Source organism: Doryrhamphus excisus, linkage group LG10 (genome assembly GCF_037039965.1).
Source record: "Doryrhamphus excisus strain RoL-2023G ecotype Guam linkage group LG10, RoL_Dexc_Guam_v1.1, whole genome shotgun sequence".
Lineage (NCBI taxonomy): Eukaryota > Metazoa > Chordata > Actinopteri > Syngnathiformes > Syngnathidae > Doryrhamphus > Doryrhamphus excisus.
In genome coordinates this window covers 18,996,790-19,016,923 of record NC_136366.1, presented here as the reverse complement: position 1 = coordinate 19,016,923, position 20,134 = coordinate 18,996,790, and the positions used below count along the sequence as shown (strand labels likewise).

Here is a 20,134-nt window from a genome sequence, read left to right as displayed (position 1 = left end):
TCACCTGCTCCTATAGCAGCTCCCCTCGGGCAGTGCAAGTGAATGGAGATGTGTGTGTGTGTTTGTGTTATTGTGATAATGTTGTGTTATTGCTGCCATTACAGCAGATTTGTAACTTACACTTATTATTATTATTATTATTAGGAGACCCGGGAGTAAAAGCACAGCAATAACCATTAGCGTAACAATTATCTCAAAAACACAAAACGACAAAATCAACTACAGTCAACCCCTGAAGCGTTTTGTCATAGCTAACGTCACACGCATTTTTTTGCAAGCACTTATTCCAAAATTAAAGATCTCAGTCTATCTCGTGACATGCAAGACAATTGCATTGTCAATCATTGTGTTTTGCTTTTTCTTTGGCGCAAACATTACTCCAAACGAAGAAGCAGCGGAATGTTTTTAAGGACCTGCTGCAAAAATAGTCAAAGATCCTCTATTTGGCGAGGGCGCTTTGCTGTTTTTAAGGACCTGCTGCAAAAATAGTCAAAGATCCTCTATTTGGCGAGGCCGCTTTGCTGTTTTTAAGGACCTGCTGCAAAAATAGTCAAAGATCCTCTATTTGACAAGGGCGCTTTGCTGTTTTTAAGCACCTGCTGCAAAAACAGTTAGTCAAAGATCCTCTATTTGATGAGGACGCTCTGCTGTTTTTAAGCACCTGCTGCAAAAACAGTCAAAGTTTCGGTTTCCGTTTTGCATGGCCATTTGGAGTGTCACGTTAGCAAATCATAGCCAAGATGGCGGAAAAAGCACAGGTCGGAGTTGAGCGTGGAACCTGCAGGGCGTGGTAGGAAGGATGCACTTGATTTGAGAAGGTCAGCATGCTGAAGGTGGCAGGTTGAATTGAAGCAGACGTCTAAAGCCAGACGTCCTGAGGTGCATATAGAAAGACTATGTCGATGTAGATGTTATTATATGTCTTTTTATTCGTCTTCATTCACGTAGTGAGTCAATACAATGTAGTCGTTGTGGTTTCCTGGTAATACAATAGATGAGAGGTGAGCTCCTTCTTTGCCAGGCTGGCAGCCTTTCATAAGGAGGACTTTGTCAAACCAGTTTGCAACTGAAAGTAGGTGAAAACTGGCACCGGTTTAAGCGTCAACACAACGTTCAATGTCCATTCAGAGAGCTTGCGTGGTGACTAAACGGGAACGATGTCTCTGAAGAGCGTGTCCTTCACCACGTTGAATACAATCTTGGCGTTGTTTGTGTCCGTGGCGCAGGTGTAGTGCATGTACAGCGGCCATTTGTGGCCCTTATGCACCATCTTAAAAAGATCCAGGATGAACTCTCGTGCTTTTTTGGCGTTCCCTCGAGGCCCTGTACCGTCCAAATCACACAATAAAAAAAAAAATCTAAAGTTTGGCTCACGATGCAAAAGTATCACCTGTGATCACGAGTGCCTTTTTATATCAAATACAGAGCGGTGAGGAAGTCATATTTATACTTGTATATTACATATATATACATATATATATATATATATATATATATATATATGCTAGACAAAGATCCTCTATATCATAGGAGTGCCCTGCTGCTTTTAAGCATCTACTGCAAAAACGCTAGTCGAGGATCCTCTATAGAACAGGGAAGCCCGACTCCATTTAAAGACCTACTGCATAAACACCAAAGATCCTCTAAATGACAAGAGCACTACTGTTTTTAAGTATCTACTATGATATGGTTTTTGAGGCCAGGCCTGATAAAGACTTACCCTTGTATTGTGGGAAGTGGTTGACCAAATCCGACTGTGTGATTTTGTCCTCCAGCAAGTCGATTTTGTTGAGGAAGAGGATGAAGGAGGTTTCGCTAAACCAGTGGTATTTGACTAACGTCTCGAACAAAGCAAGACTGTCCTCCATTCTATTCTGAGGACAAAAAGGTGAGGACCATCAACAACGTCGAGGACCCATGAAGAAGGACACAGGACGCACCTGTCAAGATGACTTACATGTGTGGAGTCCTCGAGAAGGACCTGATCGTACTCATTGAGGGCAGACAGGAAGACGATGGAGGTGACATTCTCCAAACAGTGGATCCACTTCCTTCTTTCTGATCGCTGACCGCCCACGTCCACCATCCTGGACACACAAAGGCAACGTCGTTTATGGAAGCGCTCAAGTCAAACGAGAGAAAATCAGGGAACGGCAACACAATAAGTAACTGCAATATGTAATATGTTAATAATAGAAGCATTGATAACTCTAACTTGCCGCTCAGCCAAATGTAACGAGCATAAATGGCGCACATGGTAAACCACTCAGTGAGGGTCAGGGTTCCGACATCTCTAAATATCTACACTACAGCATTATCCGGAGCAGTTCACAATCAATATCATTCATTTTCTACCGCTTATCCTCACGAGGGTCGCTGGGGTGCTGGAGCCTATCCCAGCTGTCTTTGGGCGAGAGGCGGGGTACACCCTGGACTGGTGGCCAGCCAATCCCAGGGCACATATAGACAAACAACCATTCACTCTCATATTCATACCTATGGACAATTTGGAGTCGCCAATTAACCTAGCATGTTTTTGGAATGTGGGAGGAAACCGGAGTACCCGGAGAAAACCCACACATGCACGGGGAGAACATACAAATTAGCTGTGAGGTCTGTGCGCTAACCACTCGGATAAAGTAAAACTCCAGCGCGGCCATATGCATCATTATTATGCTCATTGGTGGTTAGCTTCTTTTTACACTTCTGCGTAACAGTTAATGATGTAAGTAATATTGACAGCAAGACGTATCAAAGTGGGTTTAGGGTTTTTAAGTGAAATACTACAATATTCAAATCAAAAGTCGCTTGAAAATCACAATATTTCGGACGATAATGACAAATAGGGAAAAAAAAAATACAACAAAATTATACTCCACCTGAAGATAACTCCTTTGATGTTAAAAGGGTACTCGATGATACCCGTGGTGGGGACACGGACCCTCAAGATGTCCTGCAGGTTGGGGATGTAACCCGGGTTGCTGATTCTGTCCAAGTCGCAAAGGTAACTGTAACGTTAAAAACAACGACTCACAAGTTAATATTTGGTATATTTTGTCTGCGGATGTTTACTTTGATGATGTTTACAGATGTTCTCGTACTAGCATGCAGATATATAGCAGAGAAATATTTGCAGACGGTCCTGATGAGCATGAGCCCTGCCTGTCTTTTGGTAAAAGCCTCCAGCTCAGGTTATTCATTCATTCATTCATTTTCTACCGCTTTTTCCTCACGAGGGTCGCGGGGGTGCTGGAGCCTATCCCAGCTGTCTTCGGGCGAGAGGCGGGGTACACCCTGGACTGGTCGCCAACCAATCACAGGGCACATACAGACAAACAACCATTCACACTCACATTCATACCTATGGACAATTTGGAGTCACCAATTAACCTAGCATGTTTTTGGAATGTGGGAGGAAACCGGAGTACCTGGAGAGAACCCACACATGCACGGGGAGAACATGCAAACTCCACACAGAGATGGCCGAGGGTGGGAATTGAACCCTGGTCGCCTAGCTGTGAGGTCTGCACGCTAACCACTAGACCGCTGTGCCGCCAGCTCAGGTTATTTTTAGACAAATATGTAAATAAACAAACATACTATTTGGCAGAGTCAGACAGATGGAATTCCCTTCTTCGCTGATAGCATCCTTGAAGGCCTTGATCGTCCCACAGTTTCTTGATGGCATCCACCTGCCACGGCTCCAACATGTTGACCGTTTCCTGCTGGACTTGGCTCAGCCTCTCTGCCAGGTCCTGGAGCATCCACAAAGGGGGCAGTGTTATTATTATGTGTAAATAAACATACCTTATCATGATGACTCTGTCGTTTCTCTGGAAACTGTGTGCTGGGGAGGAGGACAGCACAAGCTCTGGGCCTGATTTGCCTCAACGAAAGGAGGAGTGAGACAGGCCATGCTCATGTGTGCTGAGGGAATTGTAGGGCTGTTCCGTTCTGACAATTGAAGAGGCCAACTTTAGTGGTTTTAGTACCCAGGAGGGGCTGCACGGAGTTCCAGTGGTTGGCGCGCAGACCTCATAGCTAGGAGATCCCCCCGGTTTCCTCCCACATTCCAAAAACATGCTTGGTTAATGTCTTGGCGACTCCAAATTGTCCATAGGTATGAATGTGAGTGTGAATGGTTGTTTGTCTATATGTACCCTGTGGTACCCGCCTCTCACCCGAAGACAGCGGGGATAGGCTCCAGCACACCCCGCGACCCTCGTGAAAATAAGTGTTAGAAAATGAATGAATGAGTACCCAGGAGGAGGATGGACCTGCCTCCTGTGTTAAAACTGGAAAATTAAAAGATTACAATAGCAACTAAAATACTTCACTGCAAAAGTAATATAATGTTGAATTCTCTGCACTTCAGCTCGATTGATAGGTAGCCAAGCGAAGCGAAGCGGTCGATCCATCGACGATCACCACTACTACAACGCTAATTGGCCTTTAAAATGGAAGGTTCCTATCAGTAAACAACACAAGTGACGCATTGCATGGAATGCTGATTAGCAAGATATGTTAGCATTCGGCATGGCTGCGGCCATCGCCAAGCTTTTCCTCATGATCACACAGCCATGACAAAAAAGGTTTCTCACGACGTTGCTGTTGTGGACATAGTCGATGCTGAGGACACTCATGGCCTCGATGAGGGCCTGGATGGCGGTGATGATGTTCTGGCACACCAAGCGAGCAAAGCTTTTCCTCTGGGCCTCGGTGTAGCCGTTGCCATGGAGGATCCTCATCTGTTTGATGAAAGTGCTCTTCCCGCTTTCTGCCGTCCCTAATGAGGTTGATTAAAAAGGGAAGGGGGACAAAAGAGATGGGGATGAAAGAATGGGGCATCTGCGACAACGATAATAATAAAAAAAAACAACAACAAATGAGCATCAATTATTATCTGCACTAAAACGATGACTCATTCCCTTGAACGACCACATGCTTTGTTGGAAACACCCATGCAGGATTTCTGTTAGATTTCATCCAACTATGTCCTGTTCTGATCCAGACCCGGATGTCTTTACTGTCCCCACCCAGACTGACTACCGTATGGACCCCGAATACAAGACACTGTCTTCAGAATGGAGACGTTTATACACACAAACCAACAGATGGGCCAATCCATTTCTCCACATGCGAGTTTGAGCTTTTCTTCCCCTCACTCACACGCGCAAAAATGTCTAGAAGGTTCGGCAAGTTACTTTAAAACAATAACATTTTTCACAATTTGAACTGTATTTTTTTTTATATTTTCAATATTTTGTCAATATTGAAAAAATACTTGGTTAGTGTTATTAATTCCTTCCAAAAGGTCCAATGCTAACCGAGAACACAGTTGAACTCACGCAGACATAAGCAATAAGTGTCGCAGCAAGAGCTGCACGTACACACAGGTGCAAACTCGCAGCGCAGACGAGCCAATGACCACCTTTGTGTTGTGTAACGACTGCGGCAATCGATGGAAGTTCTGCTGAGGAGCGAGGTTTTATTCTGCCGCCGTGACGTCAAATCCAACAGCCGCCTTTTGGTTTGCTTTATTTTGGGAATTGTTCTCCAAATATATTTAAACAAAAACGTGAATGAAACAGTGAAAATGAAATATTTTTTTTGCCCTTTGGTGTGCCACGGGTTTTCTCTGTACTCTTTTTCCTCTTTTTGGATTTACTCCTTTTGACTCTGTTGACGGTGAGTTTGATGCTGGTGGGCGTATGCTGGGTGGCCGTGTAGGAGACAGTGGAAGGGGATACCTCTTCATCACCACTCTCCGTGGTGTTAGATTCAGAGTGGCTAGCACGCAGACCTCACAGCTGAACAGACCAGGGTTCAATTCCACCCTGGGCCATCTCTGTGTGGAGTTTGCATGTTCTCCCCGTGCATGTGCGGGTTTTCTCCGGGTACTCCGGTTTCCTCCCACATTCCAAAAACATGCTAGGTTAATTGGCGACTCCAAATTGTCCATATGTATGAATGTGAGTGTGAATGGTTGTTTGTCTATATGTGCCCTGGGATTGGCTGGCAACCAGTCCAGGGTGTACCCCGCCTCTCGCCCGAAGACAGCTGGGATAGGCTCCAGCACCTCCCGCGACCCTTGTGAGGATAAGTCGTAGAAAATGAATGAATGAATGAATAATGTTTTGTATTTAAAAAGCATTTATCCAACCAAAAGCCTTTTAAAAATGCAATAATCTTCTTAAAGTTGGGATCTAACGAGCAAGTCACAGCTTTTCTTCCTGGCACTTACAGACACACGCGGACCGCAGACCCATGCTAACTTCAGTTACGTCTGAAAGACAACATTGACCAATTTCAAAAACAAAACCCCCAACACTTACCTAAAAAGAGGAGCTTGATGGCACGCTTTTGTTGACGCTTATCAAGTTTAATTTGCCTCTCTATTTCCCGGTTGATCTTGCGGCTGCTGTGCTCGTCTGGAGACGAGCAGCAGTCCATTGTGGCACCGCCGCCTCCGCTGCCACCGCTGCTACCACCGCCGCCGCCTCGCTCTGAGCAAACACTGATTTAGGCGTATGTCTTGCTGGGACAGATCAGGTGCGGGATGACATTCCTGTAGTGCAGGTGCCTGGTGACATCACGGCGTGTCCTCACAAAGCCAATCAAAATGGCATTGACATAATTGCAGGTGTGGAGAGAACAGCAAGGTTGAAGGGAGTTTCTGTGTACTTTTAAAGCTAGGATGGTATGCATCAAGGTATGTTAACAAGTGGGTGGGGTCAAAGACAAATGATTATGTCTTCTTCCTATTACCTTTATTTTACTGTACTTGACTTCCCTATGCGCTCTGCTACAATGTTTTCACCACCAAAAGGTCTGCTTTGCCCCCAAAAGCCACAAGAGGGCGTAATATGTCGCTGTCCAATGAAAAGCATGTACTATAGCACCAACATAAATTAATTATTATTATTATTATTAATTATTTCTGAGTAAAGCTAATATGTTCTATGCTAAGATGTGAGCGATTATTATATCAGGTGCAATACTCCCCGTTTGTTTGTTTGAATATAAATAATTAATTTGAATAAAAACATGTAAAATATATATGTATATATAATACAAGCACCAATACGAGTTTAAAATTAAAAAACTATTTTAATGGATTCCCATCATGCCTTTCGTCCCGGCAAACTCATATTGGTACTCGTACATTTGTATATTTCTGAACGTGTAACATGCAGGCCACACAGTCGGGAGATAAAGATTATCTTGGTTCGAATGTCCGTTTGGCCATCTCTGATTGGAGCCGGTGAACCCCGCCTCTCGCCCCAAAGTCAACTGGGATAGGCTCCAGCATACCCCGCGACCCTAGTGAAGATAAGCGGCATAGGCAATGGATGGATGGATGGATCCATGATCTACTATGTTGGGTAAAATTAGTCTAATGGTGATTATAGGGGTGTTAGTTCATGTCTAGACGGCTTAAATAATGTATTTCTATGCTGTAACTCTGGATTACTGTGCTGTATTTGCACTGTATCTTGTGATATATATATTTTTTTTCATGTTTTCTTTGAACAACAAATATTTGCAATGTATGTAGGGAAAGTTCGGTTATGCTATGTTGTGACGTGACTGGATACACAATACTTATCATTTTTCACGATCAAATGTTTCCTCGGTGTCCCCGGTGGGGCTGGTTGGACTCATCAGAACCATATTTGGATTTGGTGATCGACCGACCGATGACTGCAATGCAGAAAATAACACACAGTCAATCAAACAGAGTCAATAGAGTAAATATTTGCACTGTTAAACTCACCGATGTTGGCTCGGACACCGCTGCCAGGGAGGGAAGCCATCCTCGTACTAAAACTCAGCCAACATTTAAAACACAACTGTAGGGTAGGAGCAGACCCAAATAATCTAATTTTTGTTTATTGAAATGATCAACATACAAAACACACCAAGAGGCCGAATAAAACAAGCTGCAGTGAGTGAAACACAACCATAAATTAAAATGAAATGATTTTTAATAAGAAGACAGAGGTCATGTAAACAGCGGTGTCACCAATAAGCTCTTAATTAGCTTTGTATTCATTTACTCCAAACCCTTTTAAAGAGCACTTCAATGCACTCATTTAATGCCTGAGAGATTATTTAACACCGCACTTATCTCGTCAGCAGCCAGCCTCTCCGTGCCGACCTCAACCAACCCAAACGGAAGGGGGGGGGGGGGGGGGGGTAAAAAAAAAAAAAACAACCGTGTGATATTTATAGCGTACGTTGGGGTAAACGACAGCCCACTTCTACAGCCAATTTGGCAATTTTAACCGAGGAAAATTACATATTAACGCAGTTTGATGCAATCACTAAAAATGCTTGCAAAAAAAGAAAGGATTCCCTTTGAAATGTATTCATGTGCATAAAAATTTGATGGCAACACTGAAAAGAAAAATGAATTATGCTTGGAGGAAAACATTTTTATGTGTATGGTTGTGACTATATGAGAGCTGTACTAGCTTTACCCTTTTATCTTCCAATGGGTTTTTTCTTGGGGAAAAAATGCATTGTTTTTTATTACTTTATATTTAGTGGTGTACATTCAAACGTACCCATATTACAGTGGTATTACTGCTTTATTATTGTGATATGACATATTCATATTTTTCTTGGAAAATACGCCTTTGTTCACAAACTTTATAACTTGAATTTTGTCACTTTACAACTCTGTATACATTTTTCTATTTCTTGACTATCATAAAAATATTTTTTCTTGTATTACTACTTTGGCAAAACTATCTTGTAGCTTAACTTTTTTCTTGCAAAAAAATAAGATTTTTTTTCCTTTAATACTTTTACTGAAATATTGAATACTGTTACTACTGGTATTCACGTTTTCCTCATTAATGTCATGTTTTTTTTTCTTGTATTAACGTATCAAAAATTGACAACTTTGTTGCTGTGTACAATCCGTGTAACTTCACAACTTTTTTCCCGACTTTATTCTCGGTATATGATGACTTGATCATGATAAATGTGTGTTTTTACTATAACTTTACAACTTTAATCTTGTATATATACAACTTTATCCGTGTCGCTTCACAGCTTTTTCTTAAAAAATTAGTGACATTCTAGTTTCACATTTTTTTCTCGTTATTTTGAATTTTTTTTTCCTAGTTGTATAGCGCTATTTCATTATTGTAATTATTTCTGATCATTTGATTGATGTGTCTGGTGGCCCTAATACTCCTTCATAAGATTTTCTGCAGTGCAGAAATAAAAATAAAAGTAAAAAAAAAAAAAAGAAAAGATGGCTACTCACGCAAAGTGTTCCAAAGGGTTACACAAAGTTACTTAAGTGTGCAAAATCAGTGAAAGCTTGAAAAATAAATGTGCAATTAGTGTTGATTACAACTGCCTTCCCTTTAGTGGCACAAAAGCTAAGAGAAGTCTTCAGAGGCCTGGCGTGCTCCAAAAAAGTAGTCCCTCTGCATCCGAGTCATGGTCATTCATTTACTTTAAAAAGCAAGAAGGCCTCAGAGTGATTCTCACGAGCGACTCGACACCAAAGCAGCGGTTTAGTGGTCAGGACATGCTAGCTAGGACGTTTTCAAAAAGGTATGAAATGCATCAGTAGTACAGTCATTCGGAGACATGCGCTCGAGACTATAGCCCCCATCTTGTAATCTAGTGATCATCAGCCGCCTCGGGCTTCTCCGACCGCCGGGCTTGAGAAAGCACGTCCAATTACAGCAACCGCAACCAAGCCCTTCCCCCCAGTGGCAGCTTTAAACCAGGTTGTAGTCTTCCAGGTTGCCCTGCAGGATGTGGTCTTTGACCGCGCGGAAGACGAAGCGAATGTTGTCTGTGTCGGTTGCGCAGGTGAAGTGGTAGTAGATGAGCTTTTTGCGGTTCGGATGGAGGTTGACAAACATGTTCAGGATGAACTCCTGGCCCGCTTTGACATCCCGCTGGGGACCTGCATGGGGTAGGGGAGGAGTCAGGAAAGGAGCGCCGCTGTTATTTTTGTTACAACTCTACATGGCCCTGTGATTGTCCCCCCCTGTTGGACCACCCTCAGCAGCTCCAACTGCAATCAGGTGTTGGCTGTAACTTGCAATGAGTCTCATTCAGGTCAAGACTTGGACTAGGCCACTCCAAAGTCTTCATTCTGTGTTTCTTCCGCCATTCAGAGGACTTGCTGGTGTTTCCAAGTCTTCCAGGGTCCCGAAGCAGCAAAACAGCCCCAGACCATCACCTCATTCTGCCTTTTGTCTTTCCTATGGGTCATGAACATTAGCAACTGAGGCCTTTAGATGATGTTGTGGGGTCTTTTGTGACCTCTTGGATGAGTCGCCGCTGCGCTCTTGGGTTCATTTTGGTTGACCGGCCACTCCTGAGAAGTTTCACCACTGTTCCATGTTTTCGCCATATGTGGATAAAGGCTCTCACTGTGGCTTGCTGGAGTCCCAAAGCTTTAGAAATGGCTTTATAGCATTTTCCAGATTGATAGATCTCAATAAATCTCAATTAAGTTATGTTTTACACAAGAGGGGAGCAGGGGGGGTCATTTTTTCCACACAGGGTCATGTAGGGTTGGATTTTTTTCCCCCCGTAATAATAACAAGTTTCATTTTAAAAAATTTATTCTATGTTCTATGATAAAATGTGTCTAAAAAATGAAATTAATTCATTTAAATGACACAAAGCAATAATTTTGACTTTAGTTTCTACCTGCTTCCATGGGCCATATATATAATTATTGTTACACAATTACTACTCTTTCCTCTCCCTGATAGAAAATGGCAATATTTAAAAAATATCAGTAAAGGCTGAGCCACGGAGAACTGAGTAGGATTAAATAAGATCTTCTTCTTCCTACTCCTTTTCAGATCCGTTATCTTTCCCAGGGATTACTAGATATCACGGAGAAGAAGAGTTTCTCACCGTTATATTCGGGAAAGTAGTCGACCAAATGTGAATGCATGATTTTCTCTTCCAGCAAATCGATCTTGTTTAGGAACAAGATGATGGAAGACTCTTCAAACCACTCGTAGGTGATGATAGTCCGGAACAGGGCCATGCTCTCCTCCATACGATTCTTCAATGACAGACAAATAAATAAATGAATAAGTAGTTCTGTGTGCTCAAATGTGCTCTTAGGAAGACTGCAAATTCTATTTGTTGTCATGAAAACAAGCCTGGCAGAGTGACTAAAGAGCTCCCCCTGCAGATCAGTTAAGCACACTGCCACAGAGGAAGGGCTTGCATCGAATGAGACCATGAAACCAACTGTCTTGTTTACGATGCTTTAATAAGATTAGTGTTAGAAATATGGGACATCATTTAGAGCATTGGAGCGTCTCACCTCATGGGCGGACTCCACAAGGACTTGGTCGTACTCGCTGAGCGCCACCAGAAACATGATGGAGGTCACCTTTTCAAAACAGTGAATCCACTTCCTCCTCTCGGAGCGCTGCCCGCCAACGTCCACCATCCTGCACGGCAGGAGGCGGGGGTATCAGAGCCTTGACAACTGACTTGGATCTGGAATGGATCTGGGGGCACAACCCACCTGAACACCATGTTCTCCAGGTCAAAGGGGTACTCGATGATACCCGTGGTGGGCACCCTGACCCGCAGCACGTCCTGCTGGGAAGGCAAATACGCCGCGTCGGAGATCCGATCCAAGTCATTCAGATAGCTGTTGACATATAGATTTTATATTCATGTTATTCAAAGGATAGTCGTGAAATAATGTCAACACTATAAACACTTATTCTCATATATTTGCAACTTTTGACAACAAATGAAAAACTATGCTGCATACTACAATATATATATTATTAGAATTAACGGTTATTATCTTTCATGGGAAAAAATATGCCTATTACATATTTCTAGAAAATGCAATCGCACAAATAAAGGCCTAATTTATTTTCCTTTATTTTAATGTTACAATAATAATTAAATTTTACAACAAAAGTTTAGAACGGCTGCATGTTTGTGTATTTATTTTTAATATTTATATAATAATATACATATATTATAATATTTATATTTAATTGTGTATTTATGGGGGTAATAGTAAGAATAGTAAATATACATATATTTGGGTTTTAATCATAATTGTACAAGAATACAGTTTATCTCAAAAATAATATTGTCTCATAATATTCCAACATAATTTGGTAACTTTGTCTTTGACAAATTACAATTTATTCCAGTAATATTAAAACTTTCAGTCCCAATAATATGACTGTTTTTTTCTTACACCTTTATTCTCATATATATGCAACTTTTGACAATAAATGAGAAAACCATGCATATTATTAATTACATATTTGGAAAATACATACATCTTAAAAAAAAAGTAGTACAGTAAACCTCGGATATATCGGATTCAATTGTTCCCACTGGTTTTGTCCGATATAAGCGAAATCCGTTATATGCGTATAGTGGAAAATGTCCGCCACATTCATTACACGGACGCGCAATGCCATGGGGGAACTTTCTTTGATCCATGTTCACAGCCAAAGCTGAAGATTATAACATCTTTGTATGAATTACAGACATGTACATGAGCATGTACAACGAAATAAAAAGACATTTCTCAAATCTGTAGAAATGCCTTCTTGTTGCTATTAGGGAGGTTTAGAAACCAAACGATAAACGTAAACGCAAACGATAATGACGTCACAGGCTATTGACAAGTCGGCAAGTTCCCATACATTTCAATAGCCTGTAATTCATACAAAGATGTTATAATCTTCAGCTTTGGCTGTGAACATGGATCAAAGATGGATCAAAGGCCACGACGCGGCCATCCGATATATGCGAGGGAAATTGGAACGGGACTGGAGACACCCTGGACTGGTGGCCAGCCAATCACAGGACACATATAGACAAACAACCATTCACACTCACATTCATACCTATGGACAATTTTACCCGGAGAAAACCCACGCATGCACGGGGAGAACATACAAACTCCACACAGAGATGGCCGAGGGTGGAATTGAACTCGGGTCTCATAGCTGTGTTGCCTGCGCGCTAAACACTCAACCGCCGTGCAGCCTAAACGTCATCATTTTACACCCAAACATAACAAATTTCAGTATCAAAAAGTGGCATCGCCATTTACTGGCCTGGCATGCATACCACAGCACTTTCAGCTCAATGTGAGTGGTTTTGAAAGAGTGACAAGGTGACCCCTTTTCATTCAGCATGTAAACTTTCAACATCATAAACAGACCCCCCCCCCCATGTGGCAGGCAGAGGAAACAATGGAAAGTATTCCGCAAAGCCCGAGCAGATACCCATCTGTTTACACTCACTATTTGGCAGAGTCCGAGAGCTGGTATTCCCTCTTCCGATTGTAACATTCCTGAATCCCCGGATCGGCCCACAGGCTCTTGATGGCGTCCACATATGGTTTTGTAAATGTTGTCACCGTTTCCAAATTAACCTCGCTGACAATACTGGCGTTGGCCTGAACATAGGAATAGAAACAAAGCACAAGGAAACATCAATAGCAGCCCATCGATAACCTGAGGATCAACTCCATGAGTCTGTTATCTTTTTAGCCGACTTTTATGGAAGCATCTGTTATGGCAAAGAGGGAAAACCTGACGGCTGGCATAGAAATTACTAAAGCACACAGTAAACACACCTCTGTCCTGGCTACTCAGTAGTGAAGTACACAATTTATTTTAATTCAAACATGGCCTGGACACTTTGACTCTGGAATTTTTTCTGCAAAATATGAAGTCATTGGAGATCAATCAGCGCTTCGGATCCGTTTTAATCAATTGCTTCCAAATGAACTATGGTATTTTTTTCCAGCCTGGAAATATACATACTTGCGCAACAGACTGGGATTATATGATATGGGCTCGACTGACTGACGCCGTTCATGGTTTTATTGTGGGCTGTGATGGTGCCTGATGGCTGATGAAAGCCTTGCAGCACATGACTTCATTCATAGAAGGGCTGGGCTGAGAGGATCAATGCGCTGCCTGCGTACACTGTACTTAGATTCATTTCCTATAGTCTTCTTCTTTGGCTGCCATCAAGACTGCGGCATCCTTTAAGGGCGTTGTTTGTGTTGGTGTCAATCCCGACAGGACGACAAAATAGCGACTGTGTTTGCTGGGAGACGTGCACGTAATTAAGTATTCCACAGGAGAATAATATTTAGCATGTAGCGCACAACTTCCACTTAGGACTCTCAGTCGCTCTTTGGCGTTTACTCGAGTGCATCGAGCGTTTCATTTCAAATGCATTTAGGAGCCCAACTAAGTGCAGAGGCTGCAGAGTTACGGGTAAAATCTTGTTGAGATAATCTCCTCTGGCTTGGAAAACGGATGTCTTCCTGGAATCTTTCCCCCCGCCGCCTTAATGCGCCTCTCTGCCTGGCAGCGAATATTTCAGTGGATGCGCACCACGTGTGCCACCAGAGTCACATGCAGAGGCCAGGTCGACACCGTGTTTATTATGTAGCGGTGGTCTCCCATCACACAAAAATCACATTGAAAGAGTGTACAAAAGACACAAAATGGTTACCCGGTTTCCGTTGGTGGCATTTGCAGCATTTGAAATCGTGTTTTGGCGCTGGTCAGCACAAAATAATTTTATATTTGCTTTCATCCAAAATGAAAGAAAAACAAACTTTCCTGCACACAAAGGATATGGTGCATTAGCAGGTTTTTACTATCTATTGACTCCGCAAGCTTGAAAATCCAGTCTGACAAAGAGCAATGTCTTCAACGCCATTTTGGAAAGTTCTGGATAGTTCCTTACTCGTTTATCGAGGTCAATCGGTTCCAGAATTTCCACAAAGGATTCAATATTATGAAACCGGATATTTACATAGCTAGACCATAGAAAACCTGTTTGACTTTCTAAATGCAGTTTTTACCATTATTAAAGCACTTTACACATAACATAACATCCCTATAGTCACCTCTACACTTCTTAACTCTTACACACAGGGACATTCATAGCATATAGCATGTTAACAAGCTAAAGTGTTAAAACTTGGGACAGTGTTTCAAGCAGAGCGACAAAGAAAAATACAAAATGAGAAGCCAGAAAAGTAACTTTTTTTCCCCACTCTGTCCTACGGACCTTAGAATATATCACGATATGTTGGTGTCAAATTTTTAAAAGTGGTGGATTAGTTCCTTTAATTCAAGTTTTTTTGCAGCCCAGTGGTCCCACCCCCCATGCACGTACTTGTTCATAATCATTTGGAACATCTGAGTAACTTATCTGGCTGACTTCCTGACCTCTGTACTAATATTTACACCCTCCGTTTACAAAAAACTGTAATACTTGCATGGAGAGTTTCCATCAAAGGTCATCTTAATGTGTTAAAAGAAATCAGGAATGCGGTCTCAGACTTGGTTAATGCTTCCCAAAGACTCTGACGATGATATGACAACACACACACACCCCTCACACCTGCCTTCCCTCTCTGAGGTCACCAGGAAGTGTAGTGTTCTCTCCAGGGCCCCTCTTCGCTACCTGGAACCTGTGCAGCGTGGTTATTGTGGCTGAGGCAATTTATGTGATGAATAAGATGCTGGCCACTCACACACATGTAGACAAAGGAATAACGTCACATTGACAAGAATAAAGTTATTTTCCCCCAAATACTTCCTGCTGTACTTTTGTATAAGAATAACATTTCATGCTGTAATCCCGTAAAGCTTGGTTCTTGTCTTGACATGCCCCACATAGCGTATACTTTGCACAGGACAGCCCACTCCGATGTCTGGCAGCGGGACCGTAAAACTAAACATGACTGAAAATGGCGTGCGGCTCCTCCAACAACAATAAAACAGTCATTTGTACCTTGTTGTGTTCGTACTTGTAGGGAATCCGCAGCATCTTCATGGCCTGGATCATGGCCTGCACGGCGGTGAAGATGTTCTGGTAGACCAGCCTGGTGTACGCCCTCTTGTCCTCGTCCGAGTACCCACGGCCATGGATGATCCTCATCTGCTTGATGAAGGTGCTTTTCCCACTCTCACCCGTCCCTAAAAACACACATGTACTACGTCAATACACACGTGTGTGAAGTTTGGTGAGCTCTAACCATTATGAATCATTCCACTGAGGTTTGTGCGCCTCTGATTTCAGGAAATGGCCCCCTTTCGGCACCATATTCGGGTCCAAAAGTGTTATGGAGCAACTATTTTGGCATCCTTCACAACATTTGGTAAGCTCTACCCCTGAAGGCACCATACACAGTAAGAACGCGGGAAAACTTATTTTGCTACCTTCCACCACTTTCCCTTCTGTCGAGCAGGGGTGTCCAAACGTTTTCCAGCGGGGGCCACATATTGAAAAGTGAAAGAATGCAAGAGCAAAATGTGATATTTTGCATAACAAATACAAATGCCAAGTAAATATGCATCTCAGCTGTGTGATATTGGTGAAAAAGCATATTATTAGTATGAACATCACTCTCTTTTGGCCATTTGACTTAGGGGCCATCCATAATTTTCAACATTTTCACGAGCTTACAAACCGTACTCTTTTGAGCAACCCCCCCCCCCCCCCCCCCCAAAAAAAGAGTACAATCCCAAATGAAAAATGTTGATAGGTCCATGACCAACTGACCCAATACAGCCAGGAAATTCGAACATATCCAATCCAATAGTGTTCTCTGGTCAATCAGTCACTGCCCATCAACATTGTATTGGACATGGACAAGATAAAAAATTATATCAAATGCCTCTTTTTTGTACAGTAAACCTCGGATATATCGGACTCGGATATATCGGAAATTCGCTCACAACGGACAGATAAAAAAGAACCAATTTTTCTGTAATGCATTTCCAATAAAAATTCATTGCATATATCGGATTTTTTATAACGGATTTCGCCTATTTCGGACAAAATCTCCGGTCCCGTTCCAATTTCCCTGGCATATATCGGGATGGCCGCATCGTGGCCTTTGATCCATCTTTGATCCATGTTCACAGCCAAAGATGAAGATTATAACATCTTTGTATGAATTACAGACATGTACATGAGCATGTACAACGAAAAAAACAAAAAAAAATTCTCAAATCTGTAGAAATGCCTTCTTGTTGCTATTAGCGAGGCTTAGAAACCAAACGATAAACGTAAGTGCAAACGATAATGACGTCACATGCTATTGAAATGTATGGGAACTTGCCGACTTGTCAATAGCCTGTGACGTCATTATCGTTTGCGTTTACGTTTATCGTTTGGTTTCTAAACCTCCCTAATAGCAACAAGAAGGCATTTCTACAGATTTGAGATTTTTTTTTTTTTTCGTTGTACATGCTCATGTACATGTCTGTAATTCATACAAAGATGTTATAATCTTCAGCTTTGGCTGTGAACATGGATCAAAGAAAGTTCCCCCATGGCATTGCGCGTCCGTGTAATGAATGTGGCGGACATTTTCCGGTATACGCATATAACGGATATCGCTTATATCGGACAAAACCAGTGGGAACAATTGAATCCGATATATCCGAGGTTTACTGTATTTTTCTTTCAAGAAAATACAAATGTATTACAAAGGTTGTCTTTTTGTATTGTTCTTTCTATCAAATGATACATGTAGAAAAGTCCTGATGCAACAACTGTTTTCCACAGGATTTTTTAATCAAGGGAATACTTCTTGTATACACACATGATTACTCAAGGAGCAGAAGAGTTGCCCCTTGTTTCCAAAAGCCTGAGGAGATAAAATCTTCTTTGAAATGATGGACACAACCCTTGAACTCAACTCAATGCGAAGTATGCAACAAAGATGCCACAACTGTTTTGAAAAGGCTTAACAATCACACCTATAGTCTAGTCAGTGTATCACAGGAAGTGAAAATCACATTGATTGTTACTGCACTGTCCACAAAGTCAAATTCACCACCACAGAGTTCAGAAAATGGCAATCACAGCCAGGTCCATGCCCAAATATAGAAAATAAACACAGAGCTGGCCAATAGATTCAGGATGGTCGGTTTAGTTTTGATCTTCTCCATTTTCGCAACGGCACTTCGGAACAAATCTGCCCTGCTCGAATCCTTCGATTTGGAACCTTTCCAAGCCGCCTGGCCAGCCGCGACAGCGTCCTTCCGCTTTCTTTCTGAACGCACAAAGCAGTAAACATTGATGTATTGTTCGTATGCATTGCTCGGTGAGCGATGAATGGCAGTAATTCTCTTTTTGATGAACGAAAATAGGTAATCGAAATCACCGGGGTCGGCCATTGTCTGATTGTTGTGTTGGAATGCGAAGCACGCAGAGCTACGTGGAGTATCGCGTGGACTGGTACGCTCTCGCGCTAGCATACGACGACAGGTGACCAGTACGCGTGGACTGGTACGCTTTCGCGCTAGCATACGACGACAGGTGACCAGTCTATTCGCGCTAAAATTTGACTGCGTCCCGCGGTTCGAACATACAGACATCGACATTTTCTGGTTTTCAAAAAAGCGTACGTTGATGTCTTAACCCCCTCGCCCCCTTGTACGGTTTGTATGCTTGTGAAAATGTTGAAAATTATGGATGGCCCCTTCATTCCCATAATATTATCACTTTTTCCTGCAACCTAATTTAAAAAAATGGTAATGGTTTAATTTCATTTGAACATGCATCAGATTCCAATTGAGTGCATCACATAATCAGTTCACAGTTCCACTTGTCCAAAAGGAGTAGGAAGAAGCAAAGCTTATTAAATCCTACCCCTCCATCTGGTTCTTGTACAATCAGTAACTGTTACATTTGTTCACTTCCTGCTTTCCTAATATAATTTACGTTATTTTTATTTTATTTTATTAATTTAACATGTTTTATTTAATAAAACTTTATTTTGATTTTTGCATAATATCACGATTTATTTTAAATATTCCAACTTTCCAAAAAACAAAAAAGGCGGTGGGTCGCATATAGCCCCCACGCTGGTTTCATCGCCCAAATACTGCAGCAAGACCTTTTTGTTGACATCAATCCAGTCAAATGTTTGAAACACTGGAGTTTTAAAGGAGTTCATGAAGTAACAACATTATTCTATCATCACAATATCCATTTCCAAATGATTAGTTGAGGACATTTTAGTTGAGTTGGGCTGCATTATGACGTGTGAGCGTACCTAATGTAAGGAAGGTTGGCAGCTTTTATTTTGAAGGCTGATTAGAACAATGTCAATGTCAGCTCTGTCATGCATCACATTTATAAACTGCCATTATGCAATCACGGCCGCTGTGGTGCAGGGGAAAAAACACTACAAAATGTAATGAAAGCACAATTGCATGCAGTTCAATCATTGTGAAAACTTTGTTTTCAAAAGATACTTTTATAGTGGTTTTCATTACCCAGCAAGAGAAGCTTGTATTCCCGTCGAGAGTCCCTCTTGTCGCGGCGTAGCTGCCGTTCGATCTCGTCGTTGATCCTGCGAGCCTCTTTGGCCTCCGGGCTGAGGCAACAAGCCCCAGCCGCCATCAGGGTCATCGTGCCCGGGATAGGCGTCACCTCCCTGGGCACGGATGCAAACATGATGCCGGTGAAGTCAACCAGAACCCCAGCTTTCTTTACAACCCCCGAGAACCACAACAATACATATGTTTAACCAATTGTAATAGTTTACCTTATTTCTTGTCTTTTGTAGAAAAGCAAGTATTTTAAAGTGAAATTAAAACTTTTTATAGTCGCGCGCTGTTGTTGACGGGTGTGGTGGATTTGATGAATATGGCGGAGTTTCACTTCATAGCGCCATTAAATTAAACAAAGAAAAACTTGTGCGTCCATGGGAGAGGGAACGAGAGAAAAAAGCCGAGATCCAGAGCTGAGTTTTGTGTCCTGAACGCGGCTCATGTGGCTGTGCAGTAGGCGTCCTGGAGAGCAGCATGTGACGGAGGGGCAGCTCTCTGATGGGAAGCAGTCTGAGCTCTTCTCCATTACATTAACTCATTTCCGGTAACAAGCAGACGACTACGGATGGATGTCACCCACGCTTGAGTCGACAGTTAAACACGGAAGCGGGCTCCACGTTGTGGGGAGACTCCGTATGCTGTATACACCTTAGATGAGTCAAGGGACAGCCTTTATAGTCAAACAAGTGCATTCTCTAGTCACTAATTATTGCCATTGTAAGCGTCATAGCTGGGAGATATGTCTAATTTTCAGAAATAAC

General features: G+C 42.2%; 2 protein-coding genes across 2 annotated transcripts; both read right to left on the bottom strand.

Annotated features, from left to right (window-relative positions):
- Positions 1-916: 916 nt before the first annotated feature.
- LOC131108199 (guanine nucleotide-binding protein subunit alpha-14-like) lies at positions 917-6,503 on the bottom strand. Its single transcript, XM_058059045.2, has 7 exons — positions 6,336-6,503; positions 4,602-4,786; positions 3,601-3,755; positions 2,880-3,008; positions 1,958-2,087; positions 1,721-1,874; positions 917-1,323 (listed from the first exon to the last, which is right to left on the bottom strand). The coding sequence occupies exons 1-7, from the start codon at positions 6,451-6,453 to the stop codon at positions 1,145-1,147; spliced, it is 1,050 nt and encodes a 349-aa protein (XP_057915028.2). The 5' UTR covers positions 6,454-6,503; the 3' UTR covers positions 917-1,144.
- Positions 6,504-7,879: 1,376 nt separating this feature from the next.
- Positions 7,880-19,986, bottom strand: LOC131108994 (guanine nucleotide-binding protein G(q) subunit alpha-like). The gene is made up of 8 exons (XM_058060503.2): positions 19,589-19,986; positions 19,317-19,477; positions 15,817-16,001; positions 13,296-13,450; positions 11,534-11,662; positions 11,327-11,456; positions 10,906-11,059; positions 7,880-9,937 (listed from the first exon to the last, which is right to left on the bottom strand). Exons 2-8 carry the CDS (start codon positions 19,450-19,452, stop codon positions 9,747-9,749), a joined length of 1,080 nt encoding a protein of 359 aa, XP_057916486.1. The 5' UTR covers positions 19,453-19,477; positions 19,589-19,986; the 3' UTR covers positions 7,880-9,746.
- Between the last annotated feature and the right edge of the window lie 148 nt (positions 19,987-20,134).

What these genes read in the sequence shown, in the direction of transcription:
- LOC131108994 (XM_058060503.2), bottom strand. Translation starts at nt 19,452, where the DNA reads ATGACCCTGATGGCGGCTGGGGCTTGTTGCCTCAGCCCGGAGGCCAAA. An exon ending in ATACAAGCTTCTCTTGCTGG is followed by an intron (nt 16,002 to 19,316) that starts GTAATGAAAACC and finishes GTGTGTTTTTAG; the next exon opens with GGACGGGTGAGAGTGGGAAA. An exon ending in TTGTGGAGTCCGCCCATGAG is followed by an intron (nt 11,060 to 11,326) that starts GTGAGACGCTCC and finishes CTGTCATTGAAG; the next exon opens with AATCGTATGGAGGAGAGCAT.
- LOC131108199 (XM_058059045.2), bottom strand. Translation starts at nt 6,453, where the DNA reads ATGGACTGCTGCTCGTCTCCAGACGAGCACAGCAGCCGCAAGATCAAC. An exon ending in ATGTCCACAACAGCAACGTC is followed by an intron (nt 3,756 to 4,601) that starts GTGAGAAACCTT and finishes TGGATGCTCCAG; the next exon opens with GACCTGGCAGAGAGGCTGAG. An exon ending in CTGTCTGACTCTGCCAAATA is followed by an intron (nt 3,009 to 3,600) that starts GTATGTTTGTTT and finishes TTAACGTTACAG; the next exon opens with TTACCTTTGCGACTTGGACA.